Source organism: Pseudorca crassidens, chromosome 10 (genome assembly GCF_039906515.1).
Source record: "Pseudorca crassidens isolate mPseCra1 chromosome 10, mPseCra1.hap1, whole genome shotgun sequence".
NCBI lineage: Eukaryota > Metazoa > Chordata > Mammalia > Artiodactyla > Delphinidae > Pseudorca > Pseudorca crassidens.
Window position 1 is genome coordinate 29,980,419 of NC_090305.1, and position 22,856 is coordinate 30,003,274.

Genomic DNA, 22,856 nt, shown 5'->3' on the forward strand with positions numbered 1-22,856 from the left:
TTTTTTTTTTTAACATCTTTATTGGGGTATAATTGCTTTACAATGGTGTGTTAGTTTCTGCTTTATAACAAAGTGAATCAGTTATACATATACATATGTTCCCATATCTCTTCCCTCTTGCCCACTACACAGATTTTAATAGACTGGCAGATACTCTGCAGGATGGCTGTGCTGACAGGTGCACAGGGATGACAACTCCAACAGGCAGGGCACAAAGACTGAGCTGTGTGTGTTGCACCAGTCTTCACCCTCCTCACATCAAAGCCAAGGGCAGACCATGCTGATGTGGTCAGTTAGACTTGCTTTCTTTTACCCTCATATTATGTACTTCCCAGGTCCTTTTCTCCATAACCATACACCTATTACAGTTTTTAATGTTTCATATTTGGTATTTGAAGTAATTTTACATTCTAAGGGAAAAGGCCATTGAGATTCTGTTTGGAAGAAGGAAAAAAACTTTAAGAAATGTAGAAAATGGAGAAGATGAAAAAGGAAGTGAACTGGTGGAGAGAAGGGAAAAGAGAATTGTCTAGATTTATGTAACAAATATTTTTGAGCATCTGCTGTGTGACACACACTCATCTGAAAGGTAGAACGAGGTAGCTATATAAAGAGACAAACGGCAACAGTCTCTCAAAAAGACAAGCTAACCTAAATTACGGTTTTTCATCTTTCACACTGCCTCATCCCTGGTACTGAATCAAGGTTTAGGAATCTAGTTGTAAACACTGGTCTTTGACATCTTAATAAGAAGCTTCTATTTTGTTGGCTGTTTTTTCCAGTTAAACATATGGAGTGGTGCTGGGATTGGTTAGACAAGCAGGAAGGGGGAGGGGCCCTAGTCTTCTCCTCTGACGTAAAGAGCTTCCAGTGGCATGTTGGGTGGACGTTGGGCAGGCGTCTCACACTGTTGCGGTGGTGCTCGTCGGGAGCCTGCCGCCTGCAGTAGTGAAGCGGCCATCTTGATTAGCACGGTGTCCGCCATGATGGTTCAGTTCATTAAAGTTACAAGCGTTTCCATCTGCCCTTTTGGTCAAGTAGAGGAATGATATACATACGTCTTCCTCCCACTTCATTTCAAGCACCGTCTTTGGAGTAAGGCAGTATCGAGACCAGGAAAGGTTGTCACCAGTTCTTAAAAGGTGAGTTGGCTGCTACTACTTGACTCCTCCACTGGCTCGGTTTCTCTCCCTCAGCCCTCTGGAGGTGCTCCCCAAGTCTCTCTCCCTCAGCCCTCTGGAGGTGTTCCCCAAGTCCCTCTCCCTCAGCCCTCTGGAGGTGCTCCCCAAGTCTCTCTCCCTCAGCCCTCTGGAGGTGTTCCCCAAGTCTCTCTCCCTCAGCCCTCTGGAGGTGTTCCCCAAGTCTCTCTCCCTCAGCCCTCTGGAGGTGTTCCCCAAGTCCCTCTCCCTCAGCCCTCTGGAGGTGTTCCCCAAGTCTCTCTCCCTCAGCCCTCTGGAGGTGTTCCCCAAGTCCCTCTCCCTCAGCCCTCTGGAGGTGTTCCCCAAGTCTCTCTCCCTCAGCCCTCTGGAAGTGTTCCCCAGAAATCTTCCTACCAACCGGGTTCTATCCTCGTGGGCCTGGCCCCTGATCAGTTGTTGGAAGACGGAGAGATGAGGTGAGTTGGCCCTTCCAAGCAACTGATCCCAATTGCAGCCAGCCAGGAAGGACTTTAATAAAGGTTTCAGCTTGTTTTTTTGAAGCTAGAATCTGGGTCAGCTCTTTCTGGTAAACAACACATGGCACCAGAAGTGAGGAACTAATTATGGATCATCCGGAATTGTGACTTTCTGACAGTGTGGAGCAGAACTGCGCAGCCTGGGTCAGCTTCTCAGTCGGGCACCTTGGTTGAGCCGGCTGCGGGCAGGCAGCTCCACCTAGAGAGGAGGAGGTGTGCTCCAGCTCCCAGGCACACGTCCAACCCGCATTTGCTCCTTTAGGGACCTAACAGATACTGTGATTGTAAGCTTGAAGGAGGGAGAGAGGGAGAGGGAGGGAGGAAGAGAGAGAGGGATGCAGGGAGAAAGGAAGGAAGGGAGGGAGAGAAAGAAAACATCTTCAGCCAAAGCATATAAAAAGAAGGGAAGGATTTAAAAAGTGACTTGAAGCCATCAGGGCAGTGACTTACTTTCAGATCAGGAGTGAACTGGTGAATTGCACCAGCATTGAAAAGGGAGAGTGAGAACCCTCATCCTTCTGGATTTAACACAGCAGGAGACCAATGAAAGTCTGAGACTCAGGGAGTTACTCAGTTGAGAAAGTGGTAATGAAGGATGAACAGGGCTCTGCAACATCTATTAGGAGAGAGAGAGAGGGACAGAGAGACGGGAAGAGAGAGAGAGAGAGAGAGAGATTGAGAATGAGGGAGAATCGCAGTGGCTCTGGGTAGAGGTAGTGATGTTACATCGCTTTCGTCTTGCCAGTGCCATGGACCAGGAGCCATGCTGGGTGCAGGCTATTACAGGCAGAAGCAAGGATGCTCACCATATGGGAGGAAATGTAAAACCATCAGTAAATGGGTTCGCTTTGCCAAATGTTGTCAGTAACAACACATGTGTAGACCAGAAGCAGAAAGGAGACGCTAGGTGGCCCTCCCTGGGTGGAGGGTGCTTTACTGGTGGTGCTGGGGGTCAGTGGGGGGAGGGGCCTTCCTGGGAAGGACCCCGGAGCCTCTGGTTAAGCACTTGGTGGCATTTTTATCCAGGTTGGAAAATGGCACTCAAAGGAAAGAGGATGGCAAGTAAAACTTAAGTCTCAAGCAGGGAACATGGGTTAGGAAGCCAGGTTCATGGGCTGAGAAACTGAAGGCAAGTTCTTAGTCTTGGTCCCGAAGTTACGTCAAACCCCGCGCCTACCACAAAATATGCCTTGCTTGGAATGTAAACAGTTATCTGAGACTAGACGAGGAGATAAAGAGGTGGGATGACCGTGAGATTAACAAACGCCAGTCAGCGTCAGCGTCAGCAAATGCTAACATCTCCTGAGCTGCAGGACTCTGGACCAATCGGGGCCCATGATAATCTCATTTGAGCCTCTCCATCATCCTGATTTGTAGCTTTGGAAACTGAAGCTCTGTGAGTGAAACTAACTTGCCTAAAATCACCAAGGAAAATGGAAAATGGTGGTGGAAGGAGGATTCAGCCCTAGGCTCCAGGCCTCAGCTGCCAGCCCAGTCTTCCCCCCCATGGTCACCCAGCACTGGGACTGCTGGCATTAGAATCTGGGTTCGTCTGTCTTTAGAGTTCCTTCAATCCATATAACAACCCTATGAAGTCAGTACCAGGGTGGCCCCCGTGTTGCATACACTGCTCAGACATGTTCAGTAGCATGTCCAAGGTCACACAGCTAGGAATTGCTGGTGCCAGACCCAACAGACCAACTCCAAAGTCTACACTTTGCTCGCTGCCTCTCTAGGTGTGAAAAGACTGATGACTCCAGGAAAGAGGGGACGAGATCCTATGTCACGTGAAAGAACTAAGATGGCCAATACTAATAATAGTTACATTTATTGAGCACTGCCTGTGTGTCCCATTTTCCTAAATGCCCTATTGTGTTAGCTGTTAAATCCTCAAAACAGTACTCTAAGGCGTAAACACTCCTGTTATCCCTACTTCAGAGGTGATGACCCTGAACACAGAGAGATGAAGTAACTTGCCCAAAGACAGCAAGTATACTGGGAAGCTGAGAGTCAGGCAGGACTCCTGAAGTCCATTCAATTCAAGAAATGCCAGAGGTTACCTTCTAGGGGTAAAGATCTTATTTAGCAGCGACAGGGGTTATCCAGGTGGAGGACACAGAGCCCCTGACCCCAACAGGAAGTGGAGGATAAGAATAAGAAAAGTACAAGGAGAGTATTGATGAAAAATTAATCAGTTGCTCTAAGAAAGAAGTGGAAAATTTTATTCGAGCTGAATTTGAGGATTATAACCTGGGAAGAGCATCACAGAAAGCTCTGAGAACTGTTCTGCCCATTAGAAGTCAAGGAACAGTTCTGTAAGTTTTTTTGTTTGTTTGTTTGTTTGTTTGTTTTTTGCGGTACGCGGGCCTCTCACCCTTGTGGCCTCTCCCGTTGCGGAGTACAGGCTCCGGACGCGCAGGCTCTGCAGCCATGGCTCACGGGCCCAGCCGCTCCACGGCATGTGGGATCTTCTCAGACCGGGGCACGAACCCATGCCCCCTGCATCGGCAGGCAGACTCTCAAGCACTGCGCCACCAGGGAAGCCCAGTTCTATAAGTTTTTGAGACAGAGGGCTGTACATCAAATGATGTATTATTGACAGTTTACATCATCCAGGTCTAAGTGTCATGGTGGTGGGTCATGTGACCCCTTATAAGATCAAGAAGGAATGTTATCTTTAAGGAGTTGTCTTGCTGATGCGAGGAGAATGTTGCTCTTTATGGTTGAGCACGTATTCCTGCCAATGGGGAGGTTTGGTGGATGCCAAGTGCAGATACACGATGCACAGTGGGGGGAGATGGGAGACCAAAGGGCAGAGAAGAATTTTTTATGTTTCAATGTTTCTTGTATTGCCATGAAATATGAATTCTATTTCACAAGAGGCGCAGCAAAGTAAGTGTTGTGAGAGGTCGGACACAGGATGATTGGGGTTAGTGAGGGGGTGATCTCTTCTTGTGCAGGTGGGGCTCAGAGTGGGGTGTGAAGGCGGTGGCCCCAGGTGTGGCTTTCAGGATGAGCAAGATGTCGATAGGAGGGGCTGGGGACCAACACAAAGGCTTAGAAGCGAGGAAAGCTTGAGTCAGTGGACCACACAGGACCACACAGCTGTCCATACGTTTGATAGATAAAGCCCTCAGAACAAAGGAAGCCCTTCATAATTGCTGTCGCTGTTGTTGTTACTATTATTGTCCTTATTGACAGATGTGGAGACTGACGCTGAGACTTAGGACTCTTTTCTCACACCGACAGGAGAGTAAGATACATCTGGACAGGAAGACCGTCATCTTCCTGTGGGTGTCCAGGTTTGCTGGGCGGAAGAACTCTTTTTATTGAACTTACTAGATCTTAGGGAGTTATGGAAGATTTTTAATGTGGAAGTAACCTGAACATTTAGCTGTATTTGAGGAAAAAAGTCGCATAGGCTATGCTGGGGACTGAGATAGGGATATTCATCTTTCTCTTCCTAGTTCCTTTATATTTGCATTAAAAAGACCTTACAGTCGAGCTGATCATTATCTGCTAATCTTATTAGAGAGAGTGTTGCCAGCCTTCTTGGCCTCCTAATGAGTTCTGACAAGCCCTTCGCAACCCACCTGTCCTCTGGCAGCTTTCCACTCTGGCTTTCCTTTCTTAATAGAATATCTGAATAACCCAGACCCTTCTTGGCTGGATTTTCCTCAAAGGTGCAGCCTCTCTTACTCTCTGCCCCTTCGCCCCAGCCCCCTAAGTCCCCTCTGACAGCAGAAGGGGAAAGATTACATCTTACTTTGGCTACCATAGCAACCCTCACCTGCCTCACTGCTCCCTTTAGAAGTGTCATCCTCTCCGGTGAAGTTATTTTGCATATAATTACTTGGCTTCTCTGGAGACTTGGGGCTTTCTTTTAAACTTCATCTTACAGCCATGATGAGAGGGTGGACTTCTGCCTACTTCCTGGGCTCAGAAATACCCCTTCCACAGTGGTGCAGGCATCGGTCCTGAAACAGAGTTGCTCATTCCCCTTTCCATCTTTTTGTTCTTAAGAAAAAGAAAAAGGCAGTCAGAAATGGTGAATCTGTGGGCTTCCCTGGTGGTGCAGTGGTTGAGAGTCCGCCTGCCGATGCAGGGGACATGGGTTCACGCCCCGGTCCGGGAAGATCCCGCATGCCGCGGAGCGGCTGGGCCCGTGAGCCATGGCCGCTGAGCCTGTGCGTCCGGAGCCTGTGCTCTGCAACGGGAGAGGCCACAACAGTGAGAGGGCCGCGTACCGCAAAAAAAAAAAAAAAAAAAAAAAAAAAAAAAAAAAAGAAATGGTGAATCTGTGACATTATACATTTTTAGATTGAGTTCCACTGAAATTAACCTATCACATTTCTAGGCTACCACCCAATTATGAAGACGGTGCTTGATTTCTTCACTTGGTCCCAGAGAGCCTCTGTCCATCCCTCTTCATTCTGTGCCCCAGGGGCTGACCCATATATTCCACATCCCAGCTCCCTTGCCCTCTGGTTCCCAGTTGGGTTTGGCCAATGCAAGGTGCCAGCAGATCAGAGAAAGAGAGCAAGGTGGGGATATTAACTCCCCTGGCACCCTCTCTGTGGTGGCACTGAGGATGGGCTGTATCCCTCAACCTGAGTGGGGGCCTTTTCCACTCAACCCTCTGTGTCCCGGTTCTGGAAACCTCTCCCCTCTTCTCAGCTCTTCTGGTCTAGGGATGGTGCTAGCCCAGGCTTTTGCATTCTCTTTTGTGGTTTCCCTAGAGCCTGCCCACACCTTTGTCAACAGTTCCATTATTAAACTCTTTTCAGATTCTCCGACTTGAGCATGCCATCTGTTTCCTGCTGGGACCTTGACTAATACAATGACTGAAGCTCTTCTCTTTTGGGTGAGGGCTCCAATAGTTCTTGTTTGTTTTGTTGAATAAAGCTCTGGTTTATTGTAGGTTATTCTTTGTAGAAACAGATTTTCCGATCTTTAAGAGCAACTTTCTCACCTTCATACCCTTCATAAAAGGTGATGTTTCCTCTCTCTGACTCTCTACCCTTGCAGGAAGCCTGTTTGGAACCCATTTTCTGGATGTTGTCAGTTAGGGCTGTGAAAATGGACTACAAAGGCCCTAACTACCTGTCCCATCTGACCCTGCATAGATGTGAGGGTCTTCCTTCCCTTTTTATTTTGTCAGTTGGAAGAATATACAGTATTTGCAAATCTTCCAGGGAGACCATGGGCATTAAAACCCTACAGGTGTAAAGATGTTATGATGGGTGAGTCTATAGTCCTGGATTCTGCTGTAGAAGCCAATACAAAAGGAGATGGTGGCCACAGCTTGCTTTTTTTTTTTGTAACTTCATAAAGATGTATAAGAAGCTGCTTCCTTGGGGAATTGAATTAATTGAATTATTGTTCTGTGGGAGCTTCCAGTGGAACAGTGGTCCCAGAAGGTGTCCTGAAGGGAGCTATGAGCGAGGAATGTGGATACTTCCTTTTGAAAAACCACAAGTTGAACACTGCGTCCTCTTGGTTCTTTCAAGACTGATCCCAAATGGTATCAAGAATAGCAGGAGGTTCACACAGCACGGCGGGTGTGAAAATTCTGTGGTTGAATTAAATAGGCTCCATTATATTTCAAAAAGAGCTCTAATGGGTTTCTCTGGAGCCCAGCCTAAGAATATCATGTCTCTCCTTTGTATCCCAGGATGGCTGGGATAGTTTGATGTTGCTAATATTATACTTCAGTCTCCCTATAAGTTGGGCAAAATGAGGAAAAGGCCTGGCTTATCCCGAAGAGGGTCTAGCTAGGTGACAAAAGGACCTCATCCATAAGGCCAGACCAAAACTGGAAGCTGATATGATTTAATTGTAAAATGATTATCATTATTCACATAAATTTTTTTCTAATCAGCTTACTTTGCCCCAGGTATCGTTGAAGAATAATTTTAGAGCTAAAGGGGTTTTAAACACTGTAAAACTTATAAGTTGAGGTTTCTATTCTTTAAAAAAAATTGTGTTGGATTTATTTACCCTTATATTCAATTTAAAAATAGCTATAGGCATTTCTTTCTACTACTTATTAATGCAACATTGCATTCTTAGTTTTGATCATTAATATTCAAGCTGACATGGTCACCTTTAACTTCTTCCAAACTAACACATCTCCCCTAATCCATTTACTTGTTTTTCAATGAAAACTGAATTTAAAGTCAGAAGGAATTATTCCTTAATCACTTCCATTTTTCCTATTTTCTTATTTATCCTCCTCAGCTGGCTATAACATGGAATCAAGGCACACTTTTTCCTATTTGTTGCCCTTGTTGCAAAAAGTTTTACATTCTTTTTCTTAATTTAAAAAGCAGATGAGTCGAATCTTTAATATTGTTTTGTCTAAGGAAAAATAAACTCAAACTTAAGTTGCTTTTGGAGTATGTCCTACTCAGGTTTCTTCCTTTGTAGATCATTATTTCCTATGTTTAAAAATTCTTGCTTTCTAGTTTTTTTTTTTTTTACATCTTTATTACAGTATAATTGCTTTACAATGGTGTGTTAGTTTCTGCTTTATAACAAAGTGAATCAGTTATACATATACATATGTTCCCATATCTCTTCCCTCTTGCATCTCCCTCCCTCCCACCCTCCCTATCCCACCCTTCCAGGCGGTCACAAAGCACCGAGCTGATCTCCCTGTGCTATGCGGCTGCTTCCCACTAGCTATCTACCTTACATTTGGTAGTGTATGTATGTCCATGCCACTCTCTCGCTTTGTCACAGATTACCCTTCCCCCTCCCCATATCCTCAAGTCCATTCTGTAGTAGTTCTGTGTCTTTATTTCTGTCTTATCCCTAGGTTCTTCATGACATTTTTTTTCTTAAATTCCATATATATGTGTTAGCATACGGTATTTGTCTTTCTCTTTCTGACTTACTTCACTCTGTATGACAGACTCTAGGTCTATCCACCTCATTACAAATAGCTCAATTTCGTTTCTTTTTATGGCTGAGTAATATTCCATTGTATATATGTGCCACATCTTCTTTATCCATGCATCTGATGATGGACACTTAGGTTGTTTCCATCTCCGGGCTCTTGTAAATAGAGCTGCAATGAACATTTTGGTACATGACTCTTTTTGAATTATGGTTTTCTCGGGGTATATGCCCAGTAGTGGGATTGCTGGGTCATATGGTATTTCTATTTGTAGTTTTTTAAGGAAACTCCATACTGTTCTCCATAGTGGCTGTACCAATTCACATTCCCACCAGCAGAGCAAGAGTGTTCTCTTTTCTCCACACCCTCTCCAGCATTTATTGTTTCTAGATTTTTTGATGATGGCCATTCTGACTGGTGTGAGATGATATCTCATTGTAGTTTTGATTTGCATTTCTCTAATGATTAATGATGTTGAGCATTCTTTCATGTGTTTGTTGGCAGTCTGTATATCTTCTTCGGAGAAATGTCTATTTAGGTCTTCTGCCCATTTTTGGATTGGGTTGTTTGTTTTTTTGTTATTTAGCTGCATGAGCTGCTTACAAATTTTGGAGATTAATCCTTTGTCAGTTGCTTCATTTGCATATATTTTCTCCCATTCTGAGGGTTGTCTTTTGGACTTGTTTAAGGTTTCCTTTGCTGTGCAAAAGCTTTTAAGTTTCATTAGGTCCCATTTGTTTATTTTTGTTTTTATTTCCATTTCTCTAGGAGGTGGGTCAAAAAGGATCTTGCTGTGATTTATGTCATAGAGTGTTCTGCCTATGTTTTCCTCTAAGAGTTTTATAGTGTCTGGCCTTACATTTAGGTCTTTAATCCATTTTGAGCTTATTTTTGTGTATGGTGTTAGGGAGTGATCTAATCTCATACTTTTACCTGTCCAGTTTTCCCAGCACCACTTATTGAAGAGGCTGTCTTTCTCCACTGTACATTCCTGCCTCCTTTATCAAAGATAAGGTGACCATATGTGTGTGGGTTTATCTCTGGGCTTTCTATCCTGTTCCATTGATCTATCTTTCTGTTTTTGTGCCAGTACCATAATGTCCTTTTTTTTTTTTTTTTTGGAGGTACGCGGGCCTCTCACTGTTGTGGTCTCTCCCGTTGCGGAGCACAGGCTCCGGACGCGCAGGCTCAGTGGCCCAGCCGCTCCATGGCATATGGGATCTTCCCGGACCGGGGCACAAACCTGTGTCCCCTGCATCGGCAGGCAGACTCTCAACCACTGCGCCACCAGGGAAGCCCCATACTGTCTTGATTACTGTAGCTTTGTAGTATAGTCTGAAGTCAGGGAGCCTGATTCCTGCAGCTGTGTTTTTCGTTTTCAAGATTGCTTTGGCTATTCAGGGTCTTTTGTGTTTCCATACAAATTGTGAAATTTTTTGTTCTAGTTCTGTGAAAAATGCTAGTGGTAGTTTGATAGCGATTGCATTGAATCTGTAGATTGCTTTGGGTAGTAGAGTCATTTTCACAATGTTGATTCTTCCAATCCAAGAACATGGTATATCTCTCCATCTATTTGTATCATCTTTAATTTTTTTTCATCAGTGTCTTATAATTTTCTGCATACAGGTCTTTTGTCTCTTTAGGTAGGTTTATTCCTAGATATTTTATTCTTTTTGTTGCATTGGTAAATGGGAGTGTTTTCTTGATTTCACTTTCAGATTTTTCATCATTAGAGTGTAAGAATGCAAGAGATTTCTGTGCATTAATTATGTATCCTGCTACTTTACCAAATTCATTGACTAGCTCTAGTAGTTTTCTGGTAGCATCTTTAGGATTCTCTATGTATAGTATCATGTCATCTGCAAACAGTGACAGCTTTACTTCGTCTTTGCCGATTTGGATTCCTTTTATTTCCTTTTCTTCTCTGATTGCTGTGGCTAAAACTTCCAGAAGTATGTTGAATAAGAGTGGTGAGAGTGGGCGACCTTGTCTTGTTCCTGATCTTAGTGGAAATGGTTTCAGTTTTTCACCATTGAGGATGATGTTGGCTGTGGGTTTGTCCTATATGGCCTGCATTATGTTGAGGGAAGTTCCCTCTATACCTACTTTCTGCAGGGTTTTTATCATAAATGGGTGTTGAATTTTATCGAAAGCTTTCTCTGCATCTGTTGAGATGATCATATGGTTCTTCTCCTTCAGTTTGTTAATATGATGTATCAAATTGATTTGCGGATATTGAAGAATCCTTCCATTCCTGGAATAAACCCCACTTGATCATGGTGTATGATCCTTTTAATGTGCTGTTGGATTCTGTTTGCTAGTATTTTGTTGAGGATTTTTGCATCTATGTTCATCAGTGATACTGGCCTGTAGTTTTCTTTCTTTGTGACATCTTTGTCTGGTTTTGTTATCAGGGTGATGGTGGCCTCGTAGAATGAGTTTGGGAGTGTTCCTTCCTCTGCTATATTTTGGAAGAGTTTGAGAAGGAGAGGTGTTAGCTCTTCTCTAAATGTTTGATAGAATTTGCCTGTGAAGCCATCTGATTCTGGGCTTCTGTTTGTTGGAAGATTTTTAATCACAGTTTCAATTTCAGTGCTTGTGATTGGTCTTTTCATACTTTCTAATTCTTCCTGGTTCAGTCTTGGAACGTTGTGCATTTCTAAGAATTTGTCCATTTCTTCCAGGTTGTCCATTTTATTAGCACAGAGTTGCTTGTACTAATCTCTCATGATCTTTTGTATTTCTGCAGTGTCAGTTGTTACTTCTCCTTTTTCATTTCTAATTCTATTGATTTGAGTCTTCTCCCTTTTTTTCTTGATGAATCTGGCTAATGGTTTATCAATTTTGTTTATCTTCTCAAAGAACTAGCTTTTAGTTTTATTGATCTTTGCTATCATTTCTTTCATTTCTTTTTCATTTATTTCTGATCTGATATTTATGATTTCTTTCCTTCTGCTAACTTTGAGGTTTTTTGTACTTCTTTCTCTAATTGCTTTAGGTGCAAGGTTAGGTTGTTTATTCCAGATGTTTCCTGTTTCTTAAGGTAGGATTGTATTGCTATAAACTTCCCTCTTAGAACTGCTTTTGCTGCATCCCATAGGTTTTGGGTCATCGTGTCTCCATTGTTATTTGTTTCTAGGTATGTTTTTATTTCCTCTTTGATTTCTTCAGTGATCACTTCGTTATTAAGTAGTGTATTGTTTAGCTTCCATGTGTTTGTACTTTTTACAGATCTTTTCCTGTAATTGATATCTAGTCTCATAGCATTGTGGTTGCAAAAGATACTTGATACAATATCAATTTTCTTAAATTTACCAAGGCTTGATTTGTGACCCAAGATATGATCTATCCTGGAGAATGTTCCATGAGCACTTGAGAAAAATTCCATTTTGGATGGAATGTCCTATAAATATCAATTAAGTCCATCTTGTTTAATGTATCATTTAAAGCTTGTGTTTCCTTATTTATTTTCATTTTGGATGATCTGTCCATTGGTGAAAGTGGGGTGTTAAAGTCCCCTACTATGATTGTGTTACTGTCAATTTCCCCTTTTATGGCTATCATATTTGCCTTATGTATTGAGGTGCTCCTGTGTTGGGTGCGTAAATATTTACAATTGTTATATCTTCTTCTTGGATTGATCCCTTGATCATTATGTAGTGTTCTTCTTTGTCTCTTCTAATAGTCTTTATTTTAAAGTCTATTTTGTCTGATATGAGAATTGCTACTCCAGCTTTCTTTTGGATTCCATTTTATGGAATATCTTTTTTCCATCCCCTTACTTTCAGTCTGTGTGGGTCTCTTGTAGACAGCATATATATGGGTCTTGTTTTTGTATCTATTCAGCCAATCTGTGTCTTTTGGTGGGAGCATTTAGTCCATTTACATTTAAGGTAATTATCGATATGTATGTTCCTATTCCCATTTTCTTAATTGTTTTGGGTTCATTATTGTAGGTCTTTTCCTTCTCTTGTGTTTCTTGCCTAGAGAAGTTCCTTTAGCAGTTGTTGTAAAGCTGGTTTGGTGGTGCTGAACTCTCTCAGCTTTTGCTTGTCTGTAAAGGTTTTAGTTTCTCCATCAAATCTGAATGAGATCCTTGCTGGGTAGAGTAATCTTGGTTGCAGGTTTTTCTTCTTCATCACTTTAAATATGTCCTGCCACTCTCTTCTGGCTTGCAGAGTTTCTGTTGAAAGATCAGCTGTTAACCTTATGGGGATTCCCTTCTGTGTTATTTGTTGTTTTTCCCTTGCTGCTTTTAATATGTTTTCTTTGTATTTAATTTTTGACAGTTTGATTAATATGTGTCTTGGCATATTTCTCCTTGGATTTATCCTGTATGGGACTCTCTGTGCTTCCTGGTCTTGATTAACTATTTCCTTGCCCATATTAGGGAAGTTTTCAACTATAATCTCTTCAAATATTTTCTCAGTCCCCTTCTTTTTCTCTTCTTTTTCTGGAACCCCTATAATTTGAATGTTGGTGCATTTAATGTTGTCCCAGAGGTCTCTGAGGTTGTCCTCATTTCTTTTCATTCTTTTTTCTTTATTCTGCTCTGCAGTAGTTATTTCCACCATTTTATCTTCCAGGTCACTTATCTGTTCTTCTATCTCATTTATTCTGCTCTTGATCCCATCTAGAGTATTTTTAATTTCATTTATTGTGTTGTTCATCGTTGCTTGTTTCATCTTTAGTTCTTCTATGTCCTTGTTAAATGTTTCTTGCATTTTGTTTTTGTTTTTGTTTTTGTTTTTTGGTACATGGGCCTCTCACTGTTGTGGCCTTTCCTGTTGTGGAGCACAGGCTCTGGACACGCAGGTTCAGCAGCCATGGCCCATGGGCCCAGCCGCTCCACGGCATGGGGGATCTTCCCGGACTGGGGCACAAACCCGTGTCCCCTGCATCTGCAGGCGGACTCTCAACCACTGTGCCACCAGGGAAGCCCTCTTGCATTTTGTCTATTCTATTTCCACAATTTTGGATCATCTTTACTATCATTATTCTGAATTCTTTTTCAGGTAGACTGCCTATTTCCTCTTCATTTGTTAGGTCTGGTGGGCTTTTATCTTGCTCCTTCATCTGCTGTGTGTTTTTCTGTTTTCTCATTTTGCTTATCTTACTGTGTTTGGGGTCTCCTTTTTGCAGGCTTCAGGTTCGTAGTTCCTGTTGTTTTTTGTGTCTGTCCCCAGTGGCTAAGGTTGGTTCAGTGGGTTGTGTAGGCTTCCTGGTAGAGGGGACTAGTGCCTGTTTTCTGGTGGATGAGGATGGATCTTGTCTTTCTGATGGGCAGGTGCACGTCTGGTGGTGTGTTTTGGGGTGTCTGTGGCCTTATTATGATTTTAGGCAGCCTCTCTGCTAATGGGTGGGGTTGTGTTCGTGTCTTGCTAGTTGTCTGGCATAGGGTGTCCAGCACTGGAGCTTGCTGGTCGTTGAGTGAAGCTGGCTGCTGGTGTTGAGATGGAGATCTCTGGGAGATTTTCGCCATTTGTTATTATGTGGAACTGGGAGGTCTCTTGTGGACCAGTGTCCTGAAGTTGGCTCTCCCACCTCAGAGGCACAGCACTGACTCCTGGCTGCAGCACCAAGAGCCTTTCATCCACACGGCTCAGAATAAAAGGGAGAAAAAGTAGAAAGAAAGAATTAGTAGAAGTAGAAAGAAAGAAGGAAAGAAAGAAAGAAGGGAGGGAGGGAGGGAAGGAAGGAAGGAGAGAAGGAAGGAAAGAAAGAAAGAAGATAAAGTACAATAAAGTAAGATAAAATATAATAAAGTTGTTAAAATAAAAAATAATTATTAAGAAAAAATATTAAAAAAAAAAAAAACGGAAGGATAGAACCCTAGGACAAATGGTGGAAGCAAAGCTATACAGACAAAATCTCCCACAGAAGCATACACATACACAACTCACAAAAAGAGGAAAAGGGGAAAAAATCATAAATCTTGCTCTCAAAGTCCACCTCCTCAATTTGGGTTGATTCGTTGTCTATTCAGGTATTCCACAGATGCAGGTACATCAAGTTGATTGTGGAGCTTTAATCCGCTGCTCCTGAGGCTGCTGGGAGCGATTTCCCTTTCTCTTCTTTCTTCTCACAGCTCCCGGGGCTCATTTTTGGATTTGGCCCCGCCTCTGCGTGTAGGTCACCGGAGGGCGTCTGTTCTTCGCTCAGACCCGAAGGGGTTAAAGGAGCCGCTGATTCGGGAACTCTGGCTTTCTCAGGCCGCGGGGGAGGGAGGGGCACGGAGTGCGGGGCGGGCCTGCGCGGCAGAGGCCGGCGTGACGTTGCACGAGCCTGAGGCGCGCCGTGCGTTCTCTCGGGGAAGCTGTCCCTGGATCCCGGGACCCTGGCAGTGGCGGGCTGCACAGGCTCCCGGGAGGAGAGGTTTGGATAGTGACCTGTGCTCGCACACAGGCTTCTTGGTGGCGGCAGCAGCAGCCTTAGCGTCTCATGCCCGTCTCTGGGGTCCCGCTTTTAGCCATGGCTCGCGCCCGTCTCTGGAGCTCCTTTAAGCAGCGCTCTTAATCCCCTCCAGGTACGTGGGGAGTTTCTGGCCTTTTGGGAGGTCTGAGGTCTCCTGCCAGCGTTCAGTAGGTGTTCCGTAGGAGTTGTTCCACGTGTAGATGTATTTCTGGTGTATCCGGCCAGCCGTGCGCACGACTGTCGCGGCTTCGGCCGCCTCCTGCTTTCTAGTTTGAATAACCTAGAAGACAAAAAATATAGGCAGGTTTGTTATGAGCATCAGATAAAAGTTTCAACCCTGGAGAATGCTTTTGTTACAGGTTATATATAAGTTCCCCTTTCTTGAGCACCTTTAAGCCCAGAGATAAACAGATGTCTCTTTTCTTGTGTATTTTCTTCCAGTCATGGAAAGATAAAAATATCAAGGTGAGAAGGGACCTTAAAAATAAATGTCAGCCAGCCATCTCCCTGGTCCTTGGATTCCCTAGGTGACAGTCCCACAAGATCGATATCACCTGCTCTGTGGAGCTTATTCATTGGCTGTCACTGGGACAAGTTGCTCACTGAGACACGAGGCAAGACATTTCTGTTTTAATCCGAATTGTTAAAAGATCCATGGCTCCTTTTATTAAACTAAATTATTTTTCCCTGGTTGACTTCTGCTTTCTTAGTGCCACACACGAAAAATATTTCCTCTTTCAGAGTTTGAAGGCAACTGTGATTTCACTCAAGAACTCTTGCCTGTGCTTCCCTATGCTATGTCTACCCAATGCCCCTGTTTCTTAGATGACATGACTTTTGACCCCTCAATAAGATGGGATAGTTTCCTTAGGAAAAAATTCCAGTTTTTCTGTTCTAGGGGGTACTCAGAATCAGCCATGTTAGTTTCTGCATGTTCAGGGCACTCAAGATTATCATCACACCACCCCTCCCAAGGTGCCATTTGCCTTTTTCATAGATCACACATCACACTATTAATGGGGTGATTTTACTTGACAGTGAAGCTAGTATGAACATCTCCATGGATACTTACAATTTTATTTTTCCTGCCATGGCTCTCTGCTGTTCTCATGGGCTTATTTGTGATTTCCCTCTCCTTCTATATCTAGTTTAAGATTGTCTAGATCAGAACTCCCATGGGCAAAATGCATGGCTCCCCATCCTCACGAGCTACACCCCATTCCTAGGAAGGTCGTTTTGTTTAGGATTCTGCAATTCAGAAATCTAAATCTCATGCATATAGTTAACCCTGTGACAATAATGGTATCCGACAGAATCAGATGTCTCTTCGAGTTCTCTTTTCCTGGATTTGTACCATATCAAATGTTGTTAGGAGTGAAAAGTGGGAGTTTTGGAAAGATTAATTCCTTGTGTAGAAACCCAGTAGTGTCTAGATCATCTAATTCTAGATGATCTAAATCTAGATCATCTAGATCATCTAATTTTATTGAGGGGGAGAGAATATATTCACTTACGCCGGAAATATTTATTCAGTTGCTACTTCTTTGATGCTGATCAGGCATCTTTAAGTGTCAAGTGGCTAGTCTTCGTGGTAGGAACCATACTGTCTTCATTTTAGGTCTTTTATTGTTTATTTAATAAGTTCTGTCGGGTCTTCTGAGGATCTTGGATGAAAACATTTTCACATTGTAGCAAAGTAATGAAACAGTTGAGAAGCTTCCACTCTCCAGGCTTCCTCTTCCTTTAAAAGGAGTCCAATTCAATCATTTATATTCTCATTGCCACCTACTTTGTAATATTTAAATAAACAGTTATTTTTGCTCTTGGTGGTGTTGGGGGAGGGGCAGTGTTTTTTGTTTTTTTATTTTTAATGACTCTTTTTTGCCCTATAAATAACTTTCCTTTCTATTGGCTCTCCAACCAGACCCATAGCAAATATTCACGGGCATCCCTGCTTGTGTCTCATTTTAGTGACATGGGCTCACATCATGGACGTTCACTGAAGTCTGAAACTTGTTTACAGCCTTATTAGTGGTGGATGGCAACCGCCTCTGTAGTGCCAGGTTCCTCTGATCTTGACAAGCTTGTACATAGTAATAAGTGGCTTTAATTCACATATTATTTTGGAGCCTTCAGAAGACATTCACTTGGTTCCTTTCGCTTGATATTCACAGTAGACAAGACCGCAGTCTTTCTCCATTTTGCTAACATGGAAACCACAGCTCAGAAAACATGCAACTTACAGAAGAACCAGAACCCAAGTAGGCCCCTGGGGCTCTTTCCAATATTTCATATAAATGTCTCTTCTCTGCATCTCAAGAAATTTTGAGGTTCTCCCTGGGGAGACTTTATATTTTAAAAGTAGATGGTGGTTTTTCTTTTCCAGATAAATGTAATGATGGAAATATATACTTTCTAAATGTCAAACAACAGAAGAATAGTTAAATAAATTATGACAGATCTATACACTGGGATTCTATGTGGCAATTAAAATTAATGTTTCAAAGAATATGTAATGATACAGGGAACTGCTCTTGGCTGTATCAGTGTGGGATACTAAACAGCAAGCTCTCAATTTTGTTTCAGAATTACGCATGAAAAAACAACGCTGGAACTAAATATGCCAAAATATTAACGGAGTTTTCTGGATAGCAGGATTATGGTTTTCTTTTCTTTTTTCATACCTTTCTGATTTTGCCAGTTTTTTCTTCAGTAAACTCATATAATCAAAAAAACATACATGTTATCTTAGTTATACTCCACAAATTTTTACTTTTAGCTAAAGGAATCCTTTGAGTGGTTCTTGTTATCTTTCATTTTTAAAATTAAATCTGAAATGAGTGGGTTAATTTTTATTATTAGTGTATACATTTGAAATAAATAACATTTTTAGAGTATATATTTTAAGTCGATCATTGTAACTCACTTGCTGGTCTGTTTTTTCCTGACAGTGACCCCTTTTTACATAATTCATTAACTCAGTCAAATATTTTGAGGGCTTTCTAGATGTACCAGGCTGAAGATACCTTGGACGAAGGCAGCTCAGTCTCTGCTCTCAAGAAATACCATTCTGGTTGGAGATACAGTAGTCGCAGTGCAGAATGAACTGTGCGAGGGCTAGGCTAGGCTGGTACTCAGGGACTGCAAAGAAAGGATGCTAAATTCATGGGTCCTGGGGGAGGTCGGAGAACCCTCCTGGAAGAGTTGCCTTTTGAGCTGAAAGCAGCTGTTCTCTTTTGGATGACCAACCTCAGATTTAGAAATAATGACAACATAAGTAAATCTTCTTAAGCTATGTAGTCAGTTGTTGCTGGAATTCCTTTCATCTTCAGCATTTCCCTTTCTGTCTGTTTATGTGGGTTTACTGAAGGTTAGTGGTTATACCAAAGCATAATAGTCTTGCTCTGAGATGATCCTAATGATGTGCTTTTATAGTGCTTCCGAGTACATATCCTTTTACGAGTGATTAACACTGATTTTGATCACTTTTTCATCCCTATTTCATTCCTCTGCCTCTTCCTACTTAGCCGAGGGAGGCAGATAGGGTTTTTTCTTCCTGTTTTACAAACATAAACGGAGTCACAGAATGATCAATAGATTTCTCCAAATTATGAGGTGAGTCAGCAGTGGAACTGGGAAGAGAAACCAGGGTTTCTTTGTTCAACGCTCTGACTTCTAAAGTATTTCTCCATGTAAGTAGAATAAGTTGTTTGCCAAAAATGCATTCACCTTTTAAATCTTGACTGAAAGTAATGAGCTTAAAATAAAGTCTTACAGAGGTAATCGTATTGTTACAGCTTAGAACAGAAGTTAAGGCTATTTGGGTAGATTAAAATGAGTCCTGAGTGAGGCTTAATATTTGGTCTATTTAATTAATTTGTTCAGCAATGGATTTTAATTCTCTTTGAAAAAAAGAATAATTGAAACAGTGTCAGACCCGTTTAAGAACATTATGGGATCCATTCTGATTAATTTTTAAAATGTTATCTAAGAAGGACAGGATTAAAAATGAAACCAAAATTGACAATATCTATATTTCATGATACTGGATGATTGTAACTTTATTATCAGAAGGTTTTCGTATAATCCATTGATGAAAGTACACCGGACCCTTGAACAAGATGGGTTTGAACTGTGCAGGTCCACTTATACACAGAATTTTTTCACGGAGTACGTTCTACAGGATCTGAGGTTGGTTGAATCCGCAGATGTGGAACCCTATATAAGGAGGGCCGACTCTAAAGTTATACTTGAATTTTCAACCGCGTGGTCTCTTGGTGCCCCTGACCCCCACGTTGTTCAAGGGTCACCTGTAAAAGTGTCTTAATGTTCTTAGTAATTATTTTTACTATTAAAATAATTAGTACTCTAATAATAATGTGATAGTCATTATGCATATTATGCTAAAATATCTGAAGCAACAGTGTAAATGAATATGAAGGGAAATAAATACTTTTAAGTATTTCATTGAAGTTTTTTCTTCTAATTAAAAATATTCATAGGGAATTCCTCCAGTGGTTAGGACTCTGCACTTTCACTGCCAAGGGCCTGGGTTCAGTCCCTGGTCAGGAAACTAAGATCTCACAAGCTGTGCAGTGTGGGCAAAAAATAATAATAAAAAAATTTTTTTAAAATAAAAATGTTCATATATTTTGAATTCATTATGGAAAAAAATAAAGCTTAAACCATGTACCATATTTTTATTTAAAATACGTATTTTATTGATTTAAATACAGAAAATGTTGCATTAATTGGAGTTTTGAGAACTTTAGAATACAGGAATGGTTCTATTATATTTTATATAGAATGACATTTTTATTTTCCACAATTGTAGTGATCTAATTTTTTAGTTATTATTTCAGATTCTTTCATTTTTGGCTCCTGTATCCAACCAGGCCTAAGATTTTCTATGTAATGCATCATTTATATTGCCATCAAATACTGTTTATCAGGATGCCATTTAGGCTTTGTTTCTAGGAAAAATGAAAAAACAACCTCATCACAATACTGCATTCAGAGTTCGAGAGGGATATAAGTAGAAACCCATACTTGTGTGGGAATCTAGAATTTACGTCTTACCTAAACTTGGCAAGGGCAGAGTGACACTTTGCGGTACTGCCTTTCTGTCTTTTACCCTGAGGTTCTGCATTGCTGGGATTGGGGGAAACAGAGGATGATCCAGCAGCCACGTGGTAATTGCCAGGCAGTCTTATCTGGGTACCCATGGGCAAGTTATTTCACCTTCTGGGACTTTAATCACTGATCTTTGAACAGAATAGTATGATAGACATGAAAATAGATACAAAGGAAAAATATAGACATTGACTGTTGTTGAAGTATGCAGGAAAGCTGATGAAATCTATTGAATTATGTACCAGTATCAAAAATTGGAAAAAGTCTCCAACTGGCTGCAGTTGGGTAGAATTTTGAATGTAAGGGGTAATGAAAGAATAGAATCATGGAACACAGGTAGATGAGATTAATACTGGAAAGCTTCACACTGGGGACTCTGAGGGTGGGGAATCTGTATACCTTGGATCAGCCAAGATAGTAGTGATTTTTTAAGATCCAGAGTTCACAAATTAGAGTAATGACCCCAGGCAGAAGAGGGTGTGTGTGTGTGTGTGTGTGTGTCCTCATTAGGATAGATGATTAACTATTAGAGTTACCCTAATCAGGATTCAGGTGGTGATGAAATAGGTTGTACTTCCTTAAATATAGACTTGGAGTAATTTTGATCTGCTTCATTTCCGTGGTATAGGAGAGCAGACTTTCGTGCCAAACTCCCTGAGTTTGAATCCTAGTCCTGCCATTTTGTCATGGACCCTGTCAAAGTTACTTAATTGCTTTGTTCCTTAGCTTTTCCCCTCCGTAAAATGGGGATAATATTGGTACCAACCACATAGATGGAGATTTCATAGGTCAGTTAAGGCACGCAAATCATTTAGAATCATTCCTGGAACTCAAGAAGTGATAAGCGTTAGCAGTAATGGTCGTGGTATTATATAATTCATCATGTAACTTATCAAAGCACTTTGTTATGTGCATTTTTGTCTGAATCCATTTGATTCTCTTAAGGAAGCAAGGCTCAGAGAACTTACATAACTTTCCAAGGTTCCCAGTCTAGTAAACACTGAATAGCTAGGCTGGAGCCCCTGGCCTCCAACTCCAGTCCTGCCCAAGTGGGTTTTTTTTTTGCCCATAGCTGGGACTGGATTCTTGCCCACAAGCAGGGCTGTGTGGGAAGTTGTAACTCAGAGATCAAGGGGAAAATGTGAACTTGCTGGGTCTTCCCCCTTCTAACAGCCTCTGCTTCTCTTCCTAATCACACTCCCCTCTCTTGCCCCCGACACTCCAGAACTGCGACCTTCAAACCAAGCTTTAAGGAATCGAATCCTACTCTAACATGCATCCGTCTCTGTATCCTCAGGAATGAGGGGAGACTCTTATTTCATTGGGACGAGGAGCCTGGGGCAGCAGGGGCACATCCCGGAAGATGGAGGACTCTTCCTGCTCTGCTGCATAGACAGAGACTGGGCTGTGACTCAGTGTTTCACGGAGGAGGCCTTTCAAGCAATCACGGACTTCACGGACCTCCCAAACTCACTCTTTGCATGCAACGTCCACCAGTCGGTGTTTGAAGGGGATGAGAGCAAGGTAAGAAGCCTTTCTGCTCCTGAAACAGGGGGAGATGTGGCATTATCCCCCCAATATTTCCATTGCTTCTTTGTGGTTAATGTTTGGAAGTTTTTGAAAATGTTTACTTGGCACTTTTCTTGGCATGCATAGCAAGAGCAGAAAAGCCTGTTCTATTATCAGTTGACATTGGAGGTACACACAACAAGATTGTATGGGAGACTGTGTTGAATCAGATCTCGATGTCTGCCACTCAGAGGTCTGTCTAACAATGGTGTTGGGAATAGTGATTGCAGGGGATACCCCTTGGGCTAGGAAGCAGATGTTGTTAAAAAAAAAAAAAGTTTTATTTTCCCCTATTCTGCCCAAAGCTTAATTTGCCTTTCCCTACGCAGCACAAGCTCTCTTTCCCCCTTACTCTTCCTGCAGTTTGATGACTGTTCTAACAATAGTTTCTTAAATTGGACCCCAAGTCCTGCAGCACTTATTAGAAAGGTAAATTGGTTGGCCATATGAGACTTGCTTTGCTCAAGCGGGTAGAATTGTTTTGGGTGTGTTGTAAGAATTTGCGTGAAAATGCTTAACTCCTTGATTTGAAATAATTAGGGAATGAGGTTGTCTATGTACAAGCATTTTCCAGAATATGAAGCTTCCATTTTAAGAGTCAGCTTGATTTAGTGGAAGCATTCTTGGCCATCAGAGTAAATATTCCTTTTGGAGGTCTTGCGAAAGTTTACTTCGGATTTCTCTGACGTTTTAACAACAGAGTCTAAATGGATCAAACCTTCCCTTGTGGATGTGGATTTCTAATTGTAAAATCTATTACTAGGCTACGTTGTAAAACATAGCCAACATTTTTTGGGGGAAAGAGCCTTTTTTTTTCTACATTAAAGTATGGCTCTGTGTGACATTAAGAGTAGGATTTATGATCGCTGTTTCACAAACTTGGACTGTTTTTGCCAACTGCTGAAGTCCAAACTCTGTTGCCTGAACACAATTACTGGAAGTCTTTGTTCTGAATTTTATTGGTTTTGTAAGCAATCTTGATAGCCCAGAGGATTAGGAATTATTTCAAGCCATATAAAGGTAGTTTTATAATAATATTATTTTGGAGTTGAACAGTTGAAATGATGGGCTAAAAATAATTTGAAGTCCAAGGAATTATATGTGATTAGAACCTCCAGAGCTATCATTAGCAGACTATTTGAAGTAAGAAAATGACACATAGCC

General features: G+C 41.9%; 1 protein-coding gene across 1 annotated transcript in view; it reads left to right on the forward strand.

The window, feature by feature from the left end:
• RCAN2 (regulator of calcineurin 2) overlaps window positions 1-22,856 on the forward strand; it is a 264,437-nt gene that overhangs the window by 25,140 nt on the left and 216,441 nt on the right. The window contains exon 2 of the mRNA XM_067752769.1: window positions 21,421-21,647. Coding sequence (XP_067608870.1) covers window positions 21,423-21,647 — 225 coding nt within the window. The 5' untranslated portion in view covers window positions 21,421-21,422. The remainder of the gene's footprint in view (window positions 1-21,420; window positions 21,648-22,856) is intronic.